This window comes from Cibotium barometz, chromosome 24 (genome assembly GCF_041138505.1).
Source record: "Cibotium barometz isolate CiBa-2024 chromosome 24, ASM4113850v1, whole genome shotgun sequence".
NCBI lineage: Eukaryota > Viridiplantae > Streptophyta > Polypodiopsida > Cyatheales > Cibotiaceae > Cibotium > Cibotium barometz.
In genome coordinates, this window is record NC_141069.1 from 55,868,732 (window position 1) to 55,886,613 (window position 17,882).

The following is a 17,882-nucleotide window of genomic DNA, read 5'->3' on the forward strand; positions in this document are numbered from 1 at the left end:
CTTGGTTTAGGACCCTATCCCCAACACCTTCTTCTGCTCGCGCAGCACCTTCTTAATGCTCTGTGGGGATTTGTGCTTCTTCACCACCTCCACCCAATCTTTCTTTGTGGTCTACAATTCTTTCAACTGCTCCAAGTCCATCCTTAGACCCTCCTAAAGATTTAGTACACTGTATGGTCCTTGACAGTAGCCTTTAGGGCTTCCATTTCTGCTCGAAATTCCCTTGTCACTGGGGCAGCCTCTAGCATTACCTGTTGGTGCATCTGGATCTCTTTCAACGTCCGAATCTCGTCCTCCTTATGGCTCACCTTTGTTGCCAATCCTCAATCTTGTTATTCTTGCCCTCTATCTCCTTATGGAGGCCTTTCTCTGCAGCCCCTCTAGTGAATCAGAAATAAGAACAATATCATCTGCATACAAGAGGATCGGTATCAAGACTCCTGCCAAATGTGCTCTTGGTCCTCCCTGTCTGTCTATGTAATCCGAGATCTCGTCAATGTATAGACCAAATAGAGTAGGAGACAAGGGACAGCCCTGCTTCACCCCCAATAGTGCTGTGTATGATCTCTCAGTCATCTCCTGGAGTCGTACTCTGCCTGTGACTAACTCATACAGTGTAATGATACCCCACAACATCTCTACTGGCACTCCCATATCTGCAGTCTCTTGATCAGTCTGGCCTGTGGGACAGTGTCAAAAGCTTTGCGGGCTCTCCCCTCCTCAATGATCCCCCGTAGTGTAAAGATATGATCTAGTGTGGAGTGCCCTCCCTTGAAGCCTGCTGCCTGCCCCGATGCTCTGAGTCTCTGCTCCTCGGACCATCTACTAAGCTCATGCTCCAAAATCGAACCATAAATCTTGGCCAAAATGTGACCATTCATGATAGTCCTATAGTTATTGGGGTCCATGGGGTCACCTGCTTTCAAGATAAGTACAATAGTATTCGATGACCAGCTGACAGGGAAGCCTTCACATAAAGCCCTGTTAAACATGTGAACCAAAAAGGGGCTAGCATGTCTCTAGCATGGGAGAAATGCTCGGTGGAGTCCATCATGATCCTGTGCTCTCCCAGTCTACATCTTGTATAGGGTACAATAAGTGATGGGATGTGGAACAGCTAAATAAAAACAGGCAATCAACCCTGTATGTCAGGCAAGGGTCCATCCAAGATGTCCATCATGGGTGATACAAGAAGACTAGAGATGTCAATAGTTTGCTGTGAGGATGAGGCTCCTTGATGGCGGGCCAATATATCTTTAATCTGCGAGAGAGAGAGAGAGAGAGAGAGAGAGAGAGAGAGAGAGAGAGAGAGAGAGTGTTGTATTAACGTCTACTAGAGGCAACACCATAATCCATAAGCATTCTAGAACAAAGAAGCAACAAGCATGCATTCAAGTTACTACAACAAGAGAACCTTACTCAAAAGGAGGCGAGGGATATTTATTTGGCCAAGCCGTGCTAGTTATCAAATAACATTTAGTGGCTTGTGTTTTACAACAAGGTAATCATGAAGTAATCAATCACCACAACAAACAGACAAGAATATGATTCTAAAACATTCAAACAATTTTAAAGGCACAAAAAAATGGATTATAAAGGAAGTGACCCAATGCAATTCAAGCAAAAGAAATTACACTTAGTAAGGGTTAGACCAACTAGCAAGGCAAATAGGGTAGTCTATCACGAGGGCAGAGCCCTGATTGAGAATTTCCTTCCAACCAAACCAATACCCAAAACAAAAATATGAATGCATACACTAGAGCACTACTAGCTAATTAGTGTGATTTTCTTTTTAGTGTGGGTATTTTCTATTGGTGGACACAAATTCGGGTGTATTTGATCCCATAGGACATTGTCTTTCACATACATATAATTTCTTTCTTTCACGTTTATGTTTATAATCTTCCAATTACACGAGAAAGATATGTAACGATATCGGTTTCATAGACCCATTTGGGTCTTTGCTAAGACATTACAGAATCTTCCGTTCTTTCTTTTATAAAACGCAAGCGAGTTTCTCTTGTTTGATAAGTAAAACACCATGTGTATTCCATGAGTAACAAATACTCACGGCTTTTCATAAGTTAATGATCGACAAAATGTACATTTATATAGCTTATTTCAAAGCTCACTTACGACAAGCTCGTAAAAAGCATGACAAGGTTAATTAATTGTGACAGTCTCGTCCACTAGTAAAAGTGCCTTTTCTAATCAGCAATTGTCTTCACTTGATCGTCCAGAATGCCCATCCTCAACACCTTTCCCTACTACACTTCTATCTCCAAGAAACTCAATGAGCCTATTTTCACTTGAACTCATTTACCAGCACATGTTCTCTTTCGTGTTCATGTGTTTTTTGACACCCAGTTTTATCATAGATCATATTTACTTTCGGCCTCAGAAAGAGAGAGAGAGTAATATGTAACAAACTCTCCCCAACAAAGAGAATCTTAGATTTCAAAAACCAGCACAAACTTCCCCCATGGGTCTTTCGTACATCTTTTTCACCACAATCCTCACGATGTACTTCAAAGATTTAGTTTTTTCTTCAGCCAGAAATCCAACCTAACAATCCCCATGTTCTTTAAGACAGCTTTCCAGACCTTTGCAAAACCATGGCAGATAAACCAACATGTGCAAAGAAAATATCAATGGACCATATCATAGGAGCGTTTGAGTGTAGTCATGATAAAGGGCATCCATCACAAATACTGTGCCCGAATATATATGGTCTAAACAAAGCTCCTCTTGAAATTGAATCGAGCTTTCTCCACCTCTTTAGTTCTGTTTTCTCAACTTCTCTAATTATCCACATCCCATGCATATTTTACATAAAGAGCATTAAGCTGTTGCCTGCATAGGGCCTAGGCAAAGTTTTTCCCACTCCTTTCCATCATTGCAGTCCACCTTATGTAACTGCAGCCTGGTTTAAGTGCCCTTCGAGCTGCACATCTTCGTGGGCCTTTGATGCACTTGAAATTGCTCATGAGTCATAGGTTGCTCACAGATGGATGTCTTCAAACAGAAGCTCGCCACATAAGGTTCAGAGTCCACACGTGTCCAGCGGACATGTCTGAAACCACCCTTAATGGTTCCAACCTTGCAGCTTTTTGCAACATTTAATTAAGTCCACTTTTTGAAAATGCATCATGAAGGCATGTTGTTTACAGAAAATTACATTTATTTTCCAGAATTTAAGGAAACAAATCAACTTCTTTTGAACTCTTCGTCATCGTTCAAATGCCTATCTGCATTTTCCAAGACAGAATTGATATCTGCTTCCGAGGGTAGTAGTCCCAAAAGTGGCAAAGGAAGCAAAGAAGTAGCATTACACAGGATCAAGAGCAAAGCCAAATTATTGAAATTTTGACTCGTAACCCCAAGAACCTGAGTGAGCCATGCTCCAAGTAGACCACCACATACACTCCCTCCGTTAGATATTGACATTAGAGTTGCGAAGAGGGTGGCCTCCACACCTGGTGGGCATAATCTTGCTGCCAAAACGAGGACAGGCATAAATGAAACCTGCACAAACAAGCATAACTATTATCCTTCTCTATCAACTGGAATATTTCACCTTATCAGATTAACAAGTTTCCAGCAACTTTGGCAAAACCATCCAGTGCATGTAAAGCAAGAAGCAATCTAAGCGGAGTCTGGTGGTGCTTTCAGGAGGCTTTAACAAGTCCTACAGTAAAGCACTCCTTGACAAAACGCCACAAGTTTTCTTTGCATGTATGAAATTTAAACTAGAACTTTCTTTCTCGACCTATCAAGTGAAAAGAGAACATCAGCCACACTGCTAAGAAAGCGGGAGCTCCCAATCGTGATGTGCACACTCCCCTCCCCCCTGTAGCCTCGTGTGCCCTAGCCGTCCTCTAGCTTCTACACGCCAGCCTTGCACCGCTCCCCCCCTCCCTCTCCTTGCGCTGCTTTGCCCCTTGCTCGTCTGCTTCACCTCTTCCCACTTGCCTGCTTCACCTCTTCTCCCTTGCCTGCCCTCACCCTCCCATCTGCTCAGCACTGTCCTAGTCTTGGTTGCAGGAAACGTGGGCTGAAGGCGGGGAAACGTTGTTTCCCGTTTCTTGGCCGGTGTGCAGTGTGCACGTTTCCCACCTTGGAAACGTAGATTTTTTTATGCATGTGGTGTGGCCTTCTCATTGGCTCGCTCCCCATATTTTTATTTTTATTTTTTCAGAAAGAGACTTCTATTAAGTATGAAAAAGACATACAACAATCACAGCTATAAGCCGGAAAAGAATAGAATCACTCCAATATGTAAGGTGATTTCAACCTGTCATGGCCCTATGAAAATGGAACAGCACAAGTGTGGGCATGGTGGTTGCTGAGTCAAAATATTGAATGATTCACATGGGGGGGTGCCCGGACAGAGTTAATGATGTGTAGACATCCCTAGGTGTGAAAGGGGGAACTAGAACATTAAAATTTTAATGTTTTATTGAAGGTTGCCCCTAGGCCTTAGTGGCCCCTAGGGAACTTCAATATTTATTAAAGTTGGGGCCCTAGGATTATTATGGGGAGGGGGCAACTCCACTTTTGGAGTGCATGCCTCTCTCTCTACTCTCTCTCTCTCTTCTTTTTGGAAAACGTGAAGCCTACGTGCAAGAAGGAAGCGTGGAAAAGCAAGAAGAGCGCAAGCCGGCTGCTGCAGATTTTTGGGCTGCTGTTTTTCTGTGCAAACCAGCCATACAGCTCTGTACGGCTGGTGGAAAAGCAAGAAGAGAGCAAGTCGGCTGCTGTTTTTCTGTGCAAACCAGCCGTACAGCTCTGTACGGACAGGTTGCTGCAAGTACACTTCTGGTACAGGCTGCGCACAGGTGCTGCTGCAAGTGCATCTGCTGGTACAGGGACTGGCTGTTGCAGGTGGCTGCTGTTCCTGGTACAGGCCGTACAGCACTGTACGGCTGCAGTACAGTGTACGGACTGGTCTGGAGCAGGCGGCGCTGGACTGTGCAGGTTCAGTCGGGTACAGCTGGGAGCATGCGCACCAGAATCCTCAGGCGACAGCAGAACTGGCCGTACAGTTCTGTACGGACAGATTCTGACACGTGTGTAGGGGCAGTACGGACTGGTTCTGTGCAGCTTCTATGGTCTGAACAGTCAGGTTCAGAATTGAAGTGGATGCAGAGAGGAAGGTACAGACAAGTACACTCACACGTGTGAAGCAGGGTTGTTGAAACAAGTGCCTGCAAGTACAGATTGGTACCGTTACTTCCTCCGGTGCAGATCCACGAGCTGATTTTGGGTAAGCTCTGAGTTTGTTCATCTATCTCTCTCTCTCTATTGCTTTATGTCTGTTGCAGATTTGAGCTATTTGGCCCCTTGTGAGAGGAGGGGTATGGCAGATTGAAAAGGGTGGAGACAGGTGTTGAACAGTGAATGTATGTATGAGCTGAGATGTTGAATCATGTGCTTGAGATATGCCAGATGTATGCTCATGGCTGCCCTGCTTAGTGGTCTTGGCTGATCAGAGGGAGGCACAGTGTGTTGCTTTGAGACACAGATCTGTGTGTGTGAATCCTCTGTGCTAAGAGGTATTGTGGGCTATCAGATTGGACATACAGGTGTAATCTCTTGGCTGATTTTGTTGTACTCAGCCTTTCATACTTTTGAAATTGAATAAAGAAATACCGCAAGGGGTGCCAAGCTTTGGGGCTCGCTTTGTTTTCAGATTTGGGCACTCTAGCTCCAATCTTTTCTGTTTTCATATCTAGACTACAAGTGGACGGGTGACTGCTAGTCCACCGCACTCTAGTTTCATACAAATGGCCGGTTTCAAGGTTCCGTTGCCGGGACCAATCATCAACTTTCTGAAGGGGGTGAGCTCGTGGTTGCCTCGAAGAAAGCCATCGCTGAAAAATTCAGCAAACATGTCTGATACAGAGGATGAGTACTTCTGTCATGAAGAGGAAGAGCAAGAGACTTCTCCTGAGAGAGATGTATCTGAGGATATACATGCAGGAGAACAGGCTGCAGATGTTGAGCAATATGAGGATGTAACACAGCCAGAAGATGTACTTGGTAAAGAGGATGATGATGCTCGGTTCAAAGATCGTTTGGCTGGTGTTATGGATGTATTTATGCAGCTCACACAAAGTGAGAGGTTTGCTGAATTTATGAGATCCCGTACAGAGCCCGAGAAGAAGAAGAAGAAGGTTCGTTCTAAGAACCTTCCTCAGGGTCATAGTGGTGCCATCCCACAGGATCCATCTTTTGGCCAGTTTCCGAACATGCAGCATGCTTATGGAGCAAACTCACAGAGTTCCTTCTTTGGACAGCCATCAATTCCTCAGTAGAATATGCATCCAGGTTATTTTGGTGGTGGCTCGGTGTTCCAATCTATGACTGGGGGTTACCCTCAGGGAGGCATGGGTATGCATGGGCCTTTTGGAGCTAATTTTTAGCCTGGTATGCAGGGGAATATGTATGGTGGTATGCAGTCCGGTATGCAAGGAAATATGTTTGGAGGCATGCAGCCTGGAATGCAAGGCAATATGTATGGTGGCATGCAGCCAGGTATGCATAACGGAATGTTTGGAAACATGGCTGGAATGTATGGTATGCCACGTGTGGGAATGGGTAATGTTGACCCAATGATGGGCATGAATGTTGGGGGCAGCAATCTTGCAAAGCCACTTCCATATGATAATCTAACGCCTATGGGAAAGGCGAAGGATTACAAGGAAGGGGGAGCTGCAGTGAAGTTTGATACATTCAGTGGGGCCAAAGATAAACTTAAAGCACTCACCTTTTTACAGCAGTTTGATGCTGCTTTTTCTGGTGGGAATTACACAGAGTCCTCTAAGGTGAGAAAAGCTGCCACTTTTCTCAAGGGCAATGCTTTGCAGTGGTGTCACAAATTAGACTTAGACTCATCATCTTGTGCATCCTTTACATAAATCAAATACGCAGAAAGATGCTTTTTCATTACTGATGAAATCGCCGAAACGGATACAATAGAAACAGATTCTCCTTTGAGTTTTACATCCAGTACATGTTCTTACCCTCTATGAGTCAGAGTGATTTTCCTATTGTATGTATCCACCACTGCATGTACTCTGTGGCACCATGGCATCCCCAACAAAACATCACAGCCATCAAGTGGCATGATGAAGAACTCTTCGCTGTCCACATAACCCTGCAAATGAAGCCGAAGCTTCCCAATGATAGGAGTAACGGGTTCTGCATACCCTGGACAAGCCATATTAGCCTCATGTAACGACCCCATCTCCTCTGCACGGATCCCCAATCAGCCAGCCAAATTTGGTGAAATAAAGTTGGCTCTAGCACCTGTGTCAAAGAATATCAAGGCATTCTGATCTCTCACTTTGCCCCATGCCCTGCACAACTGTGTCTCTTCACCACCTGGCTGTTCCCCCACAAGATCAGGAACTAATCCCGCAGAAGGTTTTGGTTTCTTTGACTTGGGCTCTCCTTTATTGTCAGAGTCCTTTTGGGACTTTCTCTTGGGACAATTAAATGACATGTGAAATGACATGTGTCCCTCTTCTGTACAGTAAAAACACTTCCGAGCATCTCTCAAAGCCTGTCTTTCCTCAGAAGTCCTCTTGGGTATTGGCAACTTCTTATACTTCGTCTCTGAAGACCCTTTAACATCACGTGAAGCATGCCCAGATTTTTCAGCTTTCTTGCTCAAGTTCTTACTGCCTTTAAACCCAGATGATCCTCCAATGAGTAACGCATTAGCTGTCATAGCATTTTCAATCATCTGTGACATGTTCGTTACTCTTGTCTTGATACAATAATCTCGCACCTCTTTGGGCAGCCCACAACAATACTTCTCTACCTGCTCAGACAAAGGCACTGCACGGTAAGAAGTCACTGGGAGTAAAGCTTCCCAAAACTTCTTGTTATAATCCTCCAAATTCTCACACTTTGAAGCATCCAACTTGTGCCATGCAGTCATAACATCCACCTCAAATGTAGATGCGAGCCATACGGAAGAGAAAACCTGTTTAAATTGTACCCAAGTGGTGGGTGCTATTCCCCCCAAGTGTAGATTGTCGTCGTGGGCCACGTACTGGTTGAGAGGCCGTGGAGATAGAGGGTGCCGGTGTCGTGGATGGAGTAACATTCCGACTTGATGGTGAAGGTCATGGTGTGCATGATCCCGATCCACCACATGACTCCATTGTAGAGGCTTGAGTTCCTCTCCCCATCGTCGCCGGATCCACGGCCACTCGTGGTGTCCTTCTTGTTGCTTCGACCGCCTCGTAGACGCTGAGCTTGTCAAGAAGTTCCCGTCTCTTCTTAGGCATGACATTCGTGCAAAACCTCACCTCATGCCCACTCTCATGCAAGAGGTGGGCTCGCACTTTGTCGGCCCGTTCGCGGTACGGGCAAAGCTTGCATACCCATGGCCGAGAACCGCCTCCATGAGCGGATGGGGTGTAGTTAACCTCCTCCTACCATGTCCATCCCATTGTCCTTCTACGGGAAGCCCCGGCACGTGAGAAGGATGCCATGGTTGAAGATGGCTCGACTCTTGAGCCTTGACGAATGAGAGAGAGAGAGAGAGAGAGAGAGAGAGAGAGAGAGAGAGAGAGAGAGAGAAAGAAAGATATATTAACGTCTACGAGAGGCCAAAGTCGGCCTATGAGACAAAAAATAATACAACTGTGTTCTTCCGGTCATCGGAAGAAAAGGAAAAGAAAGAAAAGAAAAAGTGTGCATGTGTCTGGATACAACTGTGAATCATCATGGATCCGTGGAGCCCATATACAAACAATATAAAGGGGGGTGGGGATGTGGATGGAGTGCTAAGGCAAGATGCATCTCTATATGCTTAAGGGGTAGTACAAGCATGCTATGCAGATCTATGTCTAACTCCATCCAGTGCCATAAGAGGGATATAAGATATCATACATCGCCGATGCTGAGGCTGTGAGTGGCGTGAACATGTACCCTGAGTCTGAATGAATGCGGGCTAGCCTCTCTTGTGTCTCCATCTGGTGTCTCATCCGGATAGCTGCTATCTCTCAGGGACGGAGTCAGGGTGCTCTATGTCCAGTCTGTCTAGGTCTCCTCCTGGCTCTCAATTCCTCTGCTCTCTGTGCGGTCACCCCACGTGGTACATCAGCTGGCACTGGCATAGCTCTCTGGAAGAAATCTGTGAGCTGGGACTGTCTCCCACCCCTAGTGGGAGCGGGTGTCTGGAGGAGTCTCTCTCGAGGAGTGGGCACCCCTGCTTCACACCAATGGTGCTAGCAACTGTGTCGGACAAGCCTCCTGGGCATCGGACTCTCCCAAAGACCTGCTCATATAGCCTGTATATGCCCCACATCATGTCTGAGGGTATGCCTAGTGTCTGTAGTCGCCGAAAGAGGCGCTCTCTGGGCACAGTATCAAATGCCTTGCGGAAATCCACAAAGCAACAATAGAGTCGTTGCCTCCGTGCCTTGGCCTGATCAATCAGGCACCTCAATGTAAAAATGTGGTCGATGGTCGAGAAGGCTCGTCGGAAGCCTGTCTGGCCTGCTGCTCTCAATCCCCCATCCTCTACATGAGTGCTCAGCTCTGCCTCCAAAACTGCCCCGTATAGTTTGGCCAATATATGGTGAAATGAAATGAAATGATGACCTATGAGACCAAAAAGGTTACAACAATTGGTGGATCTGATACAATGTTTGTGTAGGAAAAGCTAAAACAACTAAACTAACTGAAACTGAAACAACTACTATAAGGAAAAGTAAGGTACTAGGAGCTCCTAATGGATAACATCTGGGAAGGAAAACTCCAACAACAAAGGTAAGCATCATATACATCACTATCCAAAGATTTCTCTCATCGGTCGATGGCGGATATCCTCAATGTCCTCCATGGTGAGTACTATGACTGGACGTCTCCCATGCCGTGCTCGTATGGTCCTGACCCTCTGTTGTAGTCTCCGTCGGTGTTGGGATTTTATTAACATCTTCCAAAAGACCGAACTCGGCCTATGAGACAAATCGGTGTACCTGTATGGGGTATCCTCTGTCATCCAAACAAAATGAAAAAGTACTAAACTAAAAAGCTGAATCTGGGTGTGCAATAAGTACAAGGAGTGGGGGACGGGATGGAGCTCTACTACTAGAAGAATGCAAAGCTATATGCATGGAGTATACAATCATGATATGCAACCTAGCTAGCTTCATCCTGTACCATACTAGGGGTATAAAATGGTATACATCAATGAAGGGGGGGATGTCCACAGCTCCCTGAAGAACATGCCTGGGTCTGCTCTGAAGCGAGCCAGTCGCTCCGCACCCTCCCTGTGAAACTGAGCTCTGATCTCTGTCATCTCTCTCTAGTATAGACGTGGTGTCCGAAAGCCAGGTGTCCTCTGTCCCCTGCGGGCTCTAAGTGTCTCTGCTCTCTGGAGAGTAATTCCCTGTAGGGGCTGGGAGTGGGATGGATCCTTGAAAAAATGTAGTAATTTGTGTCTGTCGTCCCCCCTCTGGAGCTGTCTGAGCCTGTAATGATGTCTCTCTATGACGCTGTATGTCTAGAATGAATCTCCCCAGTATGCGCTGGTTTGCTGCCTCAAAGATCTGGCATAGGGAATGTGGCTCTCTGAATAAAATGGGATATCTCTCTCTCATGGCTGTATATGCTCTGCATCTGCATACATAATGCTCCTCACTCTCCACCTCCTCTCTGCACAATCTGCATACCCTCTCCTCTCGGGGGATCCGTGCTGCTCTGCCAGTCTCGATCTCCAATCGATGTGATGAAACTCTAAGCTGACCAATAGCCACTCGGGAGCCGTGTGGTAAAAAGCCCTCCATGTATCTAGGCCTCTCTATAAATCCATCATCAGTGATACTCATGAAGTGATCTCTATAGTATAGCATCTTCGGTGGAAGAGGCTATGTAGGCAATATCCATGTCTCTCGTGTATAGAGCTGCCATATACTCTGTTCCTCTCACTATGAGAGAGACGGATATGTGGTGCATCCCTGTCATACTGGAATGGTGGTAGATGATCCATGTCTAGGCCATGCTGTGAGAACCAATGTGTGACCTGTGCAAAGTGCATACCATGATCCTCTGTCTCCTGCCTCAGCCAGCTGTCTAGATGCCTCAAAAGCTCTGTATGACAATCTGTCCTGTGGCATCTCTCTGAATCTGTCTAGCAGGCATATAGTCTGGAATATGGCCTCTACCATCATAGGAGGCGCAGCAAACTCTGCTCGGATAATGTCATGAGGTACTGACGGTTTGCTGCGTATCATGTGTGCCATCATGAGGGCCTGTGGTCGCTCTCTCTCTCTCCACCAATGGGTAGCAAGGCCTGGCGCCCATACCGCTGCTCCATACATCAGTGCCGCTGTGACTAATGTGTCAAATAGCCACCCCTTCGTCCGGGGCTCCTGAAAATGCGCCTGGTGGCACTGTCTCTCTAGCATAGCCAATGCTGCATATCCCTGTGTCAATCTAGCTCTGGCTGCTGAACCCATGGTGAAGCGTATGGCTGCTGCAGAGAAGGTAACCCCTAGGTACACGTATGATGTCACCACCTCCACCTGGCGTCCTGCGAGACTGAATGTCAACTGACTCCTGCCCTGTCTCGATGTATGAAAGACCATAACCTTGGTTTTCCCAAGGTTCACAGTAAGACCCCTCTGTGTGCAGAAATCATCGAGTGCATGTAGATGCTGCTGTAGACCTCCTTGAGACTCAGACACTAATACAATATCATCAACATAAAGCATAATATGTACTGAGGTACCTGCTAAATCAACTCCATCTCCGCCTCCCCATGTAATGAAGTCAGCCACCTCATCAATGTATAACCCAAATAGCGTGGGGGAAAGTGGGCATCCTTGCTTCACACCAATGGTGCTAGCAATAGTCTCGGACATACCTCCTGGACATTTGACTCGCCCAAAAACCTGCTCATATAATGCATAGATGCCCCATGTCATATCTGCTGGTATGCCAAGAGAGTGCAGGCGCTGAAAGAGCCTCTCTCGTGGTATTGTGTCAAATGCCTTGTGAAAATCCACAAAGCAGCAATAGAGCTTTGTCTTCCTCACTCTGGCCTGCTCAATCATACATCTCAAAGTGAATACATGGTCAATGATAGAGAAAGCTCTCCTGAGGCCTGCCTGCCCTGATGAGCGTAAACCTGCTCGCTCAGCATATAAGCTAAGCTCTTGCTCCAACACTGCACCATAGAGTTTGGCCAACACGTGGCCAACCATAACCGTCCTGTAGTTGCTCGGATCAAGCATATCCCCTGTTTTGTGAATCGGCACAATGGTGTGCATCGTCCACTCCGCAGGCAAACCCTCTGCTAGTGCCCTGTTAAACAGGTGTGCAAGAAAAGGAGCCAAAGAATCTACTGCATATATGAGATGCTCACCTTGCAGGCCCATATGGTCGGCGGCCCGTCCATGCTGTAAGCGACGGATAGCTTCCTTTACCATCGAGTGGGTAAAGAAGCTAGCTGTGGTAGGTCGAGGCTCCTGTGGTGGCTGAGGTATAGGCTGCCAATGTATATGTCTGCCATGTCATGTGTGAAGTAGATGGTAGTGTGTGGCGTCGGTATGTGGGGGGCTGGTGATACTGATGATCCGGCTAGTGAAAATGCCAAGTATGTATGATCTGCCCCAATAGGACGAGGTCGAATGGAGAATGAGGTGACAAGCTGTGATGCCTCCAAAGACCCATGATGTAGTCTACCACCGTGCCTCCGGTCCGTGTATGACCCCCATGTGGGAAGCATGTCAGCCCTCCTGATCCCGACCACTGTAGCATCCCGTTATAAATAACGAGACGATGCCTAGCTCCCAACTCTAGTAAGTGGTCCCCATAAGGCCCCAAACCACTAATCCATGGGCCGGCCATCAATGATGACCCGACCATCTCGATAGAAGGCCTTCTTGCCTTCTCTCCTCGCGTGTAAACTCGTGGCATGCAAGCTCTCCTATGCTCAAGCTGCATCCTCGTGAGATCATCATCCAAGAAAATAGGAGCTCCCTCTAAACCTCGTAGTATGACCCTCTTCCTCATGAAGGTGACCCTCTCTGTCTCTCCTGCAAACTGTAGGATGAGGGTTCGCTTGCGTGTTGAGTCTTTCCCGGCTCTCCATGCTTTGGTGAAGGGGAGAGGATCCTCTTCCCTGTAGTCGAGCTTCATGCATAGAAGCTGTCCATCTTTCTCGGGAGTGGAGTCGGCTCTCGAATGTTGAGGCGGCCAGCATGCCTCATCTTCTCTTCCTCAATGGTGGTGTGAATGATTTGGTGTTCTTCCCTATGAGTCTCCTCCCTCACTTCTTTACGGATGTTCTTCTTCACCACCTCAACCCATCCTAACTGCTTGGCTTCGAGTTTTCCCTCCATGTCCTTTGTGATCTCCTTGGAGATCTCTTCTTTGATGGCCGTGAGAATGTTGTCATTGATCTCCCCTTCTTCCTTCTCAGTATTCTTGATGGCTACCAATTCCACTTTCAATGCACTCACCTCCTTCTTGAGTGCCGTGTTCTCTTGTTCAAGGTCTGTGACCCGTGCTTCGAGGGCCATGATGTGCCGGTGTAGTTTGTTCTCCACCTCATTGAGGTTGGAATCGGATGTCTTCTTGTTCTCCTTGATTAGTGCCTTCATTGCCGTCTCGAGGGCCTCGACTTTCTCTTGGAGACTCGGGGCCATTCCTCCAAATTACTCTGCAGTCCTTCCCACAGGCAGGGAGGAGAGAGAGTTATGTTGCTGCCTTGGGGGCCTGAGCAAGGGTGGGTGGGGAAAGGGGGGCACAGAGCCTAGCGGAGAGGGAGGCGGGCCAGCATAGCGAGGCGGCGGCGAACAGTGAAGCGAATCAACGAGCTGGAATCACAGGGCCTACCGGAGAGGAAGGCGGGCCAGCATAGCGGGCGGCGGTGAACTTATCAGCAAGACAGAAGGGCTAGTGGGCGGCAACGAAGCGAATCAGTGAACAGTCAGCAGGGCAGCGCTAGTGGGCAGCAGTGAGGCGGAAGGGCTAGTGGGCGGCAACGAAGCGAATCGGCAAACAGTCAGCAGGGCAGCGAGGCGGAAGGGCTAGTGGGCGGCAGCGAAGCGAATCGGAACAGTCATCAGCAGGGTTGCGCTAGTGGGTGGCAGCGAGGTGGAAGGGCTAGATAGTAGGGCGGCGGCCCGCGGGCCTTGTGTGAGAGGCTTGGAACTTGGAAGTTGGAAGCTAGAAAAAGCTTGAGAGTTGTGTGTGCTTGTAGCCTTGTAGAGGCTTGTTCTTATATACATAGGCAAGCCTCAAGAGCAAGAGAGAGAGAGAGGGCCAAGCCTCAAGGCTCAAGAGCCAAGGCCAAGCCATAAACGGCCAAGCCAACAGCCATAAACGGCTAGAAACGACGAACGCAACGGCTAGAAACGGCGTGTGCAACGGCAGAAAAACGGGCAGAAAAATGCGCAACAGCTCCCTGCCGCCCCCCACCGGCGTCCCTGCAAGCGTCCCCGTCCCCGTCCCCGTCCCCTGTGAGTGACGCTTCCTAGGGGACGTCCGTCCGTCCCCCGCCGTACCCGTCATCGGTCCGTCCCGTTTCGGCGTCCCTCCATTCCAAGCACTCGTCCCTTCCGTCCCCTATGACTATGATTGGAGGTTATTTCCAGCCAGATGAACAGACACGATACAGGACAGAGAACCGTTGTTTCTTCTATCACACTGTGGGACACGGGAAGAAAGATTGCACTAAGTTCCAGACTGAAAAGTCTGCTACGGCATCCACTTTCACAATAGCAACCGTAGCATCCTCATCCACACCTCCGCGATCAGCCTCAAATGCCGTTCAGCTTTTACCCTCTTTGAATTCAATGTCACCAGTGGTTTGATGATAAGCAAGAGGGTGAGGCTGAGGGAAAAACAAAGGCTCTCATTCGTGCCTATGGCACTGCAAAGGGACAGCAATTCATTGTCCTCTTTTACATGGGTAGTTCTAAGGATGCCATCTCTCCGCAGTTGGCCACCAATATGAGTTGTACCTTAGGTTTAGCAGGCCACATTCTAGCGGGACTTATTCTCCCCTTTCCCAGGCTGTGACATGATCCTCGGGATCCAGTGGTTTAGACAGTATGCACCCATTCTTGATTGGAGGCAGGACACTTTCACTATTGTTTATCAGTACAGCAAGGCTTCCACGCATGCAACATTGGTTTCAGAGCATTCAGGCTCAGCCCACTAAGCTATGTCCCAAGGAAGGTGCACAGTTCCAACAGAAATGATGCAGCAGGGTAGCACATGGAGTGGTCTGCAACAACAAGCGAAGCCAGAGGAAGCATTCACCTGAGGGTAGGTACGCATACCCAGTACCTCATTAAGCTCTCATATCATTTTCAAAGGCCTAGCAACAAGCATGATCAGCTCCAGTAGGTGACCCGACACTGTGTCAAGGTTAAGGGAAAGCAAGCATGGACACAGCAGTGAACAGATGCTCAGTTCTTCATCAAAGACTTGGAAGTGGCGATCAGGAGTGAAGGTGTTCAGACTAAAAATATCAATCATTTAAAGTCAAAGTGAGTAGAAGCCAAAGTGAGTATAAGCAGCAGCAGTTCAAGGTCAAGTCTAGGGAGGAAGGATGGCAAGGTGTCCACCCCATCATCAGGTTCAGCAGAAGGAGATGTCACGTGCATGCCCGTGCCATGGCTAATCTTCGGCATGAACTGTCTAAATCCCTCATTAGTGCAACAGTAGGATAAGCATCCTCATCATCATCAATAGCATCAAAAGCATCACCATTAGCAAGAGCATCAGCAATAGCACCATCATCCACAGCATCATCATCAGCACCATAGCATTAGCATCACATTCAGCATCATCCACCACACGGGAGGTCACAAGGGCTGTCGGCTGACAGCAGACCTTGTGCAGCAGCTGGCGAGGGGCTACACGAAGGGCAGCAAGTGTGGGCAGAACCAGAAGGCCAACACAATATTTAAATTAGCATTTCTTCTTGGGTTTTGTCTATGCAACGGGCCGACAGACTTAGTGCTGGCCAACTGGCATCCCACAATCATATATCAAGCATAATTCATAAATCAGCAAAGGCATTGAGTTTATAATTCAATCCTTCATTCATGGCATCAGTAGGACATATGTAGAAGGAGCCTAGGTCACCCCTATGTAGGGGACCATAGCCCTACAACATGTACGAGCAGCAGCAAGTTACCTTTTTGTACCATAGTAATACAAGAAAACCTAACACCTAATCTCTATCTTCTTCTCTCTCCTCTATGTCTTAATCATGTGTTAATTAGCATCAGTGTGCTTAATCATGCTTAGGGTTGTGGATCAGTACAGTAAGGCTTCCGCGCATGTAACACAATCATACCTTACCACCTTAAGTAGCTATGTGGGGGGGGGGGTGATGACATTTTGTAACACCTCACATCCAACCACCTTGCAGTAGCCTAAGAATATGGCACCAAGGGAGGGTGTGGTGCCATAGTACAACAAGTATAGAGCAAGGGGGAGAGCATGCACATTAAAAAGGAAGAAGAAAGACTAAGGGTCCTAAATCAAAGGTTGATTGTGAGGTTACATGTAAAAGGTGAAGTCAATGGTCAAAAAGGTAGCACATGGTAAGCACAAGGTGGGACATGTAGTGTGAGCATTTATGGACACATGGGTGGCACAAGGATGCACATCCATGAGAGCTATAAAAGGATGTACGTAGATTAATTCTAATGTAAGATAATTATTGTATCTTTTCTCTTGAGTTAATCCATTGTTAATTACATCATTCATCAAGCCTTCTAGTTCTCTTAATCACTTGACTATGAGGCTAATTAGTTTTGATCCTCCATAGCCTAGCCTAGATCCATGTTTTTCAACATGATATCAGGGCATCGTAGCTAGACTATTAAGTATTGGCCTTAGAAGGAGATTAGAGGATGTTTAAGGCAGTAATTTAGGGTTTAGTTCTTTATTTTTTCATTCTTAGCTTAGAGGAAGAAGAGAATCTCTGAAATCATCAATACGAGCTCTCCTCTTGGTCAAGGTCTTAGCTTAAGCAAAGTGCAAAGATGTTGCTTGCAAATTTTATAGCAAAAGAAGAGGAGAAGAGAGCTGGAATTAGCATTGCTGACAGTTCTCTACTCTCCAGGAGTGGGTGGTCTGATTTTGAGAGGCTGAGAGGCACAGCAATACTTTCAGTGCAAACACAACAATGAGCTGTGCTCTCTGGCGCATATGTGCACTTCAGTAATTATTAGTCGAGAGAGAGAAGGGACCGTGCTAAATGAACAGCAAGCCAACGGTGTATCTTCAATGCTCTGCATGTCTGCAGTAGGAGGCGATATTCTCAGGAAACACACAGAGAAAGCGTGAGAAGTTAATCCATTGTTAATTGCATCATTTATCAAGCCTTCCTAGTTCTCTTAATCACTTGACTATGAGGTTAATTAGTTTTGATCCTCCATAGCCTAGCCTAGATCCATGTTTTCCAAAATGCACTACATCCAAGAAATGTGCTCGGTCAAATACATGATCTAAGGTTACTATTGGTAACTCAAAATAGGCAAGATCAATGATTGTACACGAAAGTAATAAGTAACTAAAAGTAGTCACAAAACTCATCACTAACACTCGGCTATGACACACACTGATTTTAATCGAAGGCTTCATGAAATTCCCTTGTGGAAGCTAATTGATTGACATTTATCTATCCAAGACTATTCCTGGATGCAGGAAGGAACTATCGATCATGGCAAATCTGTCGGCAAAATAAAATTAGATAAGTGCATAGAATACAAGCACTATTAAAGTCATGCTATCGATCCTTCGCATCCTCTACCAGTTCACACAAATAACTGCAATAACTAGATCTCCACAAAAGATGTGGGTTCCCACTTTGACAACACACGAGCCACGGA

At 46.9% G+C, this 17,882-nt stretch overlaps 1 protein-coding gene across 3 annotated transcripts in view; it reads right to left on the reverse strand.

Annotated features, from left to right (window-relative positions):
• Positions 1-2,637: 2,637 nt before the first annotated feature.
• LOC147625469 (Major facilitator superfamily protein) overlaps positions 2,638-17,882 on the reverse strand; it is a 42,569-nt gene continuing 27,324 nt past the window's right edge. For 2 of the 3 annotated variants that reach the window (XM_086818817.1, XM_086818816.1), the window contains one exon: positions 2,638-3,525. In XM_086818817.1, the coding sequence (XP_086674943.1) occupies positions 3,208-3,525 (318 nt within the window). In that variant the 3' untranslated portion in view covers positions 2,638-3,207. The remainder of the gene's footprint in view (positions 3,526-17,882) is intronic. The other variant, XM_086818818.1, reaches the window with a different exon arrangement.